We start from the raw sequence: 9830 nt of genomic DNA on the forward strand, positions 1-9830 counted from the left end.
TTATTCTGTTAGACAGAACAGCTCTTCAGTTAATATATTACAAGTGTATCTTTAAACATAAAACAATATATATAAACATATACAAATAAATATATAATTCATTTAGAAAATTTGAGTTTAAAAATAACAAAACATATTTTTCATAAAGACAATGAAATTATTTTCAATCATCAACTGTAGGTTTGAAATGAATCGCTTTTTGCTAAACAATATAACTAAATTGTAGACTTTAAATAAAATAAATTATATAAAAGCCCTTCAAGTGGGCTCTGTCAAAATTGATTCTATTTATATGATCGAGTTTTTTCTAAATAAATATATATGTACATACTGTCAACTGTTTTTGAATCACTTTGTCAACTAAAATTAATTCAAAATTTTTAAGTTGTGACTTCACTGAAAATAATGCAGGTCGAAGTGAGGAACTTGGACAGCGGCAAGGTGACCGTATTTCCCTTCGACCGGTGGCTTTCGAGGACGAGGGGGCAGAAGCAGCTGTCGCAGGAGTGTTCGGCTTACAGGGGCGGGAGAAAAGTGCTGGACACGGCAACTTACAGGATACTGGTCAAGACCAGCTCGAGAAGGGGCGCCGGGACCAACGCCAACGTTTCCGTAAAACTTTTCGGTAACTTTTGATTTTATATATAGAATATCTAAATCTTTTTTTTTAATTGTTATGCTATGTTTCCATCTATTAGATAAATAAGAATGTACTATTGTGAATTTTTTATATGTCGTTGAATTGTAAAAATGATAAAGAAACTTAGTTTAAACCTCGACTGAAAGTTAGGATTCAAAAAAAAACATTTAAGTTATTGAAGTATTTATTTATAAATTTTAGAAACATTGTTTTTGTATTTTTTCTTAAACGTTTACTGTAAGTTTTTCGGTATTTGTATTCTAATAGAAAATGAAAAAATTAGTTTTTCAATTTTTAAATTTCCCTAAAGACTTGAATTTCTTTAAATTGTTAAATTATCGTTTTTTTTTCTCACTGTCTAAATTTCCAAGAAGTACGTGAGCTTCTTATAAACTACAAAACTTTAGTGATCAATATTTTTAATATTTGTTTCTCCACAGGCACAAACGGAGATTCGGGTGAACTGAAGTTGAGGGAAAACGATGACAAGAGCAGAAAATTCGAAAAAGGACAGACTGACGTGTTCACTTTCAACGATAAAATAAATATTGGAAACATCCACAAGCTGAGAATATGGCACGATGGAAAGGGCTTCGGTGCAGGTTTGTTTTTCTTTCATTTATTTTTAATATACTAAACTTGAACAAGTTCATTTTATTGTTGTCAAAGAAAAACTAGTTCATTCTACTTACAAAAAAAATATTATAAATCTACACAACTACAACTTTAGTTTGAATTCTTTTAAGCAATGAAACCAGTAATTGCTTAAGCAGCTTTTTATTATTATTCATACAATCTTCACTTGAGTACAAAATGTGTTTACATATTTGCAAACAGGTTGGCACTTGGATCAGGTTGACGTGGAGTGTTTGGGAGTGAAGTACAATTTCGCGTGCGACAGGTGGCTGGCGGAAGATGAGGACGACAAGCAGATCGTCAGGGAGCTCGTGTGCACAAATGCGCCTCAAAATGGTAACTTGTACATTAATCGATGTGTTGAAAATTGATTAATTTTCAGAAGTAACTTGATAGTGAAAAAATTATGGCTGTTTGCTGTAGTTCAAAGATTTTATAGTTCTCGATTTTTCGTACACTGTTGTAGAGTCTTTTGGGTCGCTTTCCAAAATGTCCACTTTATTAAAGGAAGCTTTGTTGTTGAGCATTGTAAAAAAGTGTCTGGCATAAAAGTATCTCTTAAAACTTCTACAAGTTTCCTCGTGTGTTACTGCAATAACAGCTTTTAAACTGTCAGCTCCTAGTTTACACTGATATCTCAATATGATATTCCCACGCTAACATTTAAACATATAAAAATATTAGAAAAATAACTTACGAAAAATCATCACATACTAAATCTGCAACGTAGATTTTTTATTTCTCTCAGTTAAACGTTTATAATTTGAATTTATTTCAGACTATTAGTAACTAATATTGCCAAAGTATTATACACAAGGTGGTCAATAAACTTTACAAAATGCCCAATAACATCCCAGTGCTTTACCGCAGTGCTTCTGAAATGGGGTTCCGCGGAACCCTAGGGTTCCGCGACGCCTCTCAGGGGTTCCGCAAAGCCTTTCGAAATTTAAGAAATAAATTTGAAAGAAAAAAAAAACATAAATCATAAAACTTCAAAAAAATGGAACACATAAAAGTTGTCATAAACCTATTTTATGCTGAGCAACTAGACGAGTCTACTGACGTAAGCGGCAAAGCCTTGTTACTCGTTTTTGTTAGATATTGTGGGCAGGAAGGATTCAACGAAGATATATTATTTTATGGAGAATTATTCACAAAAACAACTTCTGTTGAATTAATGAAATGTGTCGAAAATTATTTCATCAGCAAGGGTTTAGAGTTGAATAAGTGTGTCGGCATTTGCACTGACGGTGCAGCGTCTATGACTGGGTCCAAAAATGGTGGAGTGAGGAAAATGAAGGATAAAGCAGTTGAAGCTAAATGGATACATTGTTTTTTACATAGAGAAAATTTGGCAACAAAACATCTTCCTTCTTGTTTACAAGAAGTTCTCTCAGCGTCTATTAAAACTATTAATTTTATAAAGAAAAGTGACACAAAGGCCAGATGATTCAAAGAACTTTGTGAAAGTTTAGATGCTGACCATCTGCGACTTCTTTATCACAACGAAGTTTGCTGGCTGTCGAAGGGGCGGACACTGGTTCGTGTCGTTGAATTAAAGAAGCAGGTGTTCACCTTTCTTAAAGATGAAGGCTCAGAATTAGTGAAGTTATTTGAAGATGATGTTTTTTTGGCCAGACTAGCTTATCTCATGCAAGGGAAGCAAAATTCCATTTTTGTCATGACAGACAAGATTGAGGCGTTTAAAAATGGAATTAACTTTTGGAAGAAAAAGGTTGGCAATGGTAGTTTTGCGATGTTTCACCGGTTTGATGAGGCCCATGAAAAATGCATAGAATTCAACTTCTCTGACGAAATATACAACCACCTTGATCTTTTGTCTATAAAATCTAAACAATATTTTCCTGAAGATGTTTGCATCGGTAATTTATGGATTTCGATTCCTTTTATGTGTGATATTGCTTCAGAAGAAGTGAATCTTCCTACAGATACAGAAAACGGATTGCTGCAACTATCTTAAGATAGTAATTTAAAATTGAGTTTCAAAGGAAAAGAGCTTTTAGGTTTTTGGATATGTGCAGTTTCAGAGTACCCCGTCTTAGCAAAGCGTGCAGTAAAATTTCTTTACCATTCACCACCACTTATCTTTGCGAGTCCAGCTTTTCGCATGTAACAAACATTAAAACGAAGCAAAGGGACTGTATGCTGACTCTAACCTTATCTGCCTGTCTCCGTCACAGTTTATCCAAAATCCAGCCGCGCATTGACATGCTTGTTGCTAAGAGACAAGTTCAAGTTTCGCACTAAATGTTTTTTATTTATTTTTCGTTAAGCATCTTACCCGTTTTTTAAAGTAATCTGTGAATTCGATTAGGTTCATGTTCATTTCGTTATTGTTTGTAGCTCTCATTTTGTTTTTATTATGCAAGGAAATATTTTTATGACGTTGAGATTAATCATGTTTGTTTTAGTTTATTTATTATAGAATCATAAAAAACATATTGCCTCTGGCGCACTTTGAGTTTGACTCGACTTAATACTATTACAATTGGTATGATTTCTAACAATGATATAGTTTTGCAAAAAAAATCGTTTTTAACTGAAATTCTTTTGTTTTTTGCAGGAAATATTATATTAAACATTTTATGTAAAATTAAATTAGGGGTTCCGCGGAAAAGTTGAACTTTGGAAAAGGGTTCTGCCACTAAAAAAAGGTTCAGAAGCACTGCTTTAACGTATTTAGACCTACTAACCACAATCTTCAGCGGATAAATTACATAAATATAATATGTCATTTAAAAATTTTTTTTGGTAATACATATTTTTAGACCGACATTGTTTCAGACTATTCAAAACTATCATTTCAGAAATATTTAAAAACTAGACAATTGACAAACCCACGCATCAAATTACCACGTTATTAGTGATTTGCTAACAAGTAACAATATTTTCGACAGACAAGAAGCGCGTCACGTACAAGGTGAACGTGAAGTGGAAGCGGGAGGCGAGAGGAGGAGTGTGGATGGTGCTGGATGACGGGGAGGGCGGCAGGAGCAGGAGGATGAGGATGAAGAAGGTGGGAGATCACTTGGAAGCGGAAGGGAAAAGGATGGAGGCGGTCAGCAAGATCACAATAGGACTCATCGGTAAGTTGATTTTTTTTTTGAAACTCTGTAAAGTTATAGAAATAGTTTTTAAATATAACTTTTTAGAATGCTTATAACTAGTTAAGGTCATATTGGAAATTTTATTTTTTTTTAATTTGACTTTAAAAATCTTTAACCAATTCTTACAATTTTAACAATTTCTGACGATTGTTTTCTACCTTCTTTTCTAACATAAACTATATTTTGAAGTCTAAAGCTGTGGAGTTTAATAGGTTCCTTATCCGGTGACTATGTTTAAAAAATGTTTGCAAAGAACATATTTTTATGAATACAAATAAATAATTAACGTCATACTTTTTTTAATTTTTTAAAATTTAAATAACAAATTACACTTAAAACAAAACAGAGGAAAACGACAGAGCAAACATCGCGGAGATTTCGGTTTCAAGCGAAAATTTCCACGTTGACTTCGAGTGCAACGCGTGGGTAACGAGCAATAAGGAGAAAACTTTCACTACTCGCAAACTAATCAAGAAGCCCTCATTGGCCAGTTTGAAGCCAATCAAGTACGAAGTTGTCGTGGAAACCGCCGATGAAAAAGGTGTTTATATGTTTAGCGGTATTGTTAGAAATAAACAACATACTTAGCTTCTTAAAAGTGATTTTTAACAAAACTTAGCATTTAAGTTTAATAAAAATACCTTTATAATTCGTAGTAAATCGTGAATTCGATTAGTTACAAAACCTATTTCTTTGGAATAGTTTTTTTCTGACATTTTAGGTAAGTTTAAACTTCATAAGTTAAACCGACTACCATACGAAGCACAATTTGTATAAGGAATTTAATAAATGTATAATATTTTAACACAAATAATACTTGACAGGGGCGGGCACAGACGCCAACGTGCAACTGACCATGTTCGGTAGTCATGGTGACTCGGGGAAGAGAGCCCTGAAAAGAAGGTTCAGGGATCTATTCGAGAGAAATCAGACCGACAAGTTCACTTTAGAACTCGTTGATCTCGGCGACCTCAACAAAGTTAGTTGTTTTTAATCAAAATAAATGCTGTATTTCTAACTTATTGATAAAAAGTGACTTGAAAAAAGTCTGCAGTTATGTTTTACACTAAAAAAATATAAGTGTATCTACTATTAAAATGTGAGCTAATCAAATTCTGTGGTTTAATAAAAGAAAGTTATTAGAATTTATTGTTAAAAAGTAACAATTTTTCAAAGCAGCATTTCTTTTTTTTTTGTTTAGATTCGCATCGAGCACGACGACAGTGGCTTCAACGCGGACTGGTTGTGCGAAAGTGTCACGATAAAAAGTCCTTCTCACACGTGGGTATTTCCCTGCAGAGAGTGGATCGGAAGCAAGAAGGCCAACCAGCTGTACCGGGACTGCACCACAAAACAATAACACTTTATTAAAAGTTTGTTTTAATTAAACGTTTGATTTACAAACAGTAAATTTTGTTTGTTTTAATCAAGTTTGTTTTCAATAATTGTGTAGTTTGAAATATCCTGTTAATTGTTTTATTTGTCTATTTTGAAGCTGTAGGCATAAATTAAGCATTTATCTTTACAGAAGGTGATGTTTACAGTTTGCCTTTTACTATTTATTAGTATTTATGTTTTTCAATCAAATAAAAGTTGATTTGTCAAATAACTTATTTGACTTTCAGTTTAATCAAGTAACCTTTTTTACCTTGTATTTCTGTAAATTGTTTAATTGAATTTTTAAATTTTTGTTGCACAATTACTCATTTAATTACATTTACTTGTCTATACAACTTGCTCAGATAAAGTTGTTTGTAATGCTTGAAAGTTTATTAAATTCGTATTTTGTTACAGAATTTTTTGAAAGTTTAACTTCAATAAATTTATTGTAATATTTATTTTAAATCTGTACCATTGTTGTATTTAATAACTGTGATTGTGTCCTTTTTTACTATTATTTTTATTAGATCAAGCATATACCTCTTATATCGTTTATATGCACATCTAAAGGGTACTTTTTTGATAAGATTGAGATTATTATTATGCCTGTGTACTTACAAACATCCGTCTTTTTGATCACTGTTTAGTTATTATACCACTGTGCATTTTTATTCGTCCATATTTTTGGTTTACTGTGTTATAATTTCATATTGTATTTTTAAGTATTGTTTTCTTTTTACAAATAAAATAAAAGCATAAAAGGATTTTTTTTCTGGTTTTACATAAATTAATTTAAATTTTTTTTCGTAAATATCTTTGTTATTAACTATTAAGTTTACTAATAGTAATCTTTAACAAACATTGCATTTACCAATACAAGAAATAATTGTATCTACTTCAATTTTGTACACATTTCAACTGAGACATCATAAAAAGTAAACATATACCAAATCTTGTTATTTTTTTAGCAAAAGTTTTCATTTCTAGTAAACGTTTTTCCTACACAATTTTTCAGGACAATTAACTATTGAAAGTCTTTAACATAAACATAAAACTAGCTTGCCAACGTTTGTACTAATTAGCACGTGAAAAAAAGTTTCATCTTTTTTTTATTTGCAGTACGATTTTGTTTCGGCGATGATTTAAAGCCCGTTTATATTTACTAACATCGAAAAACGTAAAACTAATAACTAATTCTAATAAGATATAAATGAACTTGAAAATAGAATACCACAGCTTTCATATATCCGAAATTTATATACTTATTAGATAAAGAAGTTCAGTATGCCTGGTAGAGCCAAAGTTTTTTTACTAGTTCAAATCTAGCTATGTTTTATAAAAATCGTTGTATGAGACCTTTGCAATTTACCGAAAAATTTAAACCACCAGTGATTAAAACTCTCAAAAAAAGCTAACAGTTAGTTTAGTAAAGTTCAATTTAAACATACTTGCAAACTATGTTATTAGATACTTAATAAATTTAAAAGAAAAACTATTGGCAGTGTTAACCGTTTTTGATATATAAACTTATTTTAAAATCTATTTCACAAGCATTGGAAAATAAGGTTTGTTCAAACAAATTTGTAACACAACAAAAAAATCTCTTGTGATTTTGTATACAAAAATATTCTTAATTTTTCTAACTAAGTAATATATACTTTTTTGAATATACATTATAACTCTGCTGTCATGCCACTTACTAACGAAATTGGTTATAACAGATAAACAAATCGTTTAAGATTTTTTTGTCTAAATTGAATAAGAATTGTAAGCTCCATTAACTTTTTACGAAAAGTTGTTTACAGCTAATAAGTGTTCAAAAATGCGAATATCTGATTTTGAGTATCTGCGAAACTTCAGCTTACTCGAAATTGGTTATAAAAAATTCGTCTGCAAAATTGTCAACCGAGAAATAGAAGCATGTAAACATAATGGAAAGCACGAAAGTTTTACAACCAAACACGTTGTTCTAAATATGTAAATACATTTCCTATTTCAATTTTATTGTAAATATTTCTTAATCTGCGGGCTACCACTTTTAAACTTTTTAGGAAAGACGTGTTTGTTAAACGGAGTTTTGTTTATTTATTTTTAGTATTCAATCGTATTTGATAATAACAGTTTTTATGCTTGTTACATAAACTCAAGTGAAGCATGGCTTGAGTCAGGCTGGCCATTTTGCGGTATACTAACATTTCCAACCCGCGCTCAATTCCAACCCACACGATTCCCACCGGCTTAATTCCCACCCGGATCAAATCCCACCCGAATCATTTCCAACCCGATCAAATCCCACCCAAATCAAATCCAACCCGCACAATTCCAACAAGAATTAAATACCGGCCAAATCAAGTCCCACCCGATAAATTCCCTACCGATCAATTCCCTCACGTTCAATTTCCATCCAGGTAAATTATCACTCGAATGAATTCTCATTCGACTCAATCCAGTTCATAAATGTTTCAAATAAAATAATTATCAACCTTTTTATATGTTATACGGTTAGTTCAGATCAATAGTTTCATGCATAAATTATAATCCGTTTAATTTTTGTACATGTAAAGTTTAGAAGAAAGATTGATTATAAGTTTCAGTCAAGTTCCATTCTTTTTAAGTTTAAAATTTCATATTAACTCATATATTTCAACCAAAAATGTTTTCTTTAATAACGTTTAACAATTAAAATTTTTTTTATAATAACTTTTAATGAAAGAAATTTTCAATTTAACAAATTTTTATTGTTTTTATTTTCAATAAGCTGTACCTAACTGCATGGGCGTGTTTAGACTGGTTGCCTGGTAGATATTAAGTTGTAATATTTTTTAGGAGGTGTTTAAAAATAGCATAAAAGACAATTGATAAATATGCATTTAAACATATTTAAGATTAAATTGATTTTAAATTATAAAGTAAGACAAATGTATTTTATCTTTTATTACTTTAAACATTTACATCAGTCTTTGTGTAACAGTAAGTTTTTATTAGTTGTTTAACTTTATTTTTAACTCATCTATTTTCACATATAATAAAACATATGTTTTAGAAAAGAAACTTCATAAATACAATAAAAACAAGTTCATTTTTAGGTAGATATAGTACACAATTAACTTAGTTGGTTTAAAAGCAAAGAATTAAAGAAAAAATTAGATAACAACTGAATAAGAACTTTTTTGAATAATAAATACTTGAAAAAAAAAGACCAAATTCCCTATAATAAGCTATTAGCGCCGCAGGCATCAAATACTTAAAGTTGTTGTTAAATTAAACTTAGGAAGTATTTTTTTAAACAAGAAATATGAAACATTAAGCTTAATAAAACAAAAAGTTTTTAAAAATTGCACTTAAAAAAAACTATGCCGAGCAATAATAATTTCTATAGTCGTTACAAAGGTAGAATTAATCGGACATAAATCGGTTACCGTAGAATACTTTGTTATAAAAAATAGTTCGGATACTAAAAAAACTTGAATTTGCTTTGAACCTGATTTGGACTAAATTTTATTAGCCGTAAAAGCATTTTTCAAAAGATAGGCCAATTTTCCTTGCCGGCCGTAATTACTTAAAAAAATTTAGTAATCATCGAATAAAAGTAATTTAGGTCTAGAGTTTAATAAAATAAGCAATAGTATACTTTTCAAATTCTAATTTTCTTACTAAAGAAAATTGTGTTGTACAGTACTATATTATTTTGTTGTTTTAATTAATTACAAAAACTAAAATATATTTAAGTGTCAATGTCAATTGTTCCAACTCGTAAAAAAAATTAATTGAACATAAATTAGTTACCATGATAGAAAATGGTTCCGATACTAAAAAAATTATTATTATTTAAACCTGATCTGGATTAAACTTTAGTAACAATGATAGCATTTTACAAGTAAGAGACCAACTTTCTGTTGCTCGCAAGTCGTAATTATTTAATTGTCGTAGTTATCAACAAAAAAAACTGACATTAAACTAAAAACATGATAAAATAAGCAAAAGTAAAAATTTTAGCTTAAATAAAAAAAATCGTTTTTAACATACTAATTGATATTTCAAATGAT

At 30.3% G+C, this 9830-nt stretch overlaps 1 protein-coding gene across 1 annotated transcript in view; it reads left to right on the plus strand.

Annotated features, from left to right (window-relative positions):
* Nucleotides 1-5764, plus strand: part of LOC145832436 (lipoxygenase homology domain-containing protein 1-like) — a 42846-nt gene extending 37082 nt beyond the window's left edge. The window contains exons 46-53 of the mRNA XM_082939752.1: nucleotides 412-625; nucleotides 1081-1242; nucleotides 1478-1619; nucleotides 2483-2607; nucleotides 4195-4383; nucleotides 4751-4945; nucleotides 5229-5383; nucleotides 5606-5764. Of these exons, the coding sequence (XP_082795878.1) occupies nucleotides 412-625; nucleotides 1081-1242; nucleotides 1478-1619; nucleotides 2483-2607; nucleotides 4195-4383; nucleotides 4751-4945; nucleotides 5229-5383; nucleotides 5606-5764 (1341 nt within the window). The remainder of the gene's footprint in view (nucleotides 1-411; nucleotides 626-1080; nucleotides 1243-1477; nucleotides 1620-2482; nucleotides 2608-4194; nucleotides 4384-4750; nucleotides 4946-5228; nucleotides 5384-5605) is intronic.
* Nucleotides 5765-9830: the final 4066 nt, after the last annotated feature.

The sequence above is a fragment of the Thalia democratica genome, chromosome 3, assembly GCF_965202585.1.
Source record: "Thalia democratica chromosome 3, ktThaDemo2.hap1.1, whole genome shotgun sequence".
In the NCBI taxonomy this organism is placed as follows: domain Eukaryota; kingdom Metazoa; phylum Chordata; class Thaliacea; order Salpida; family Salpidae; genus Thalia; species Thalia democratica.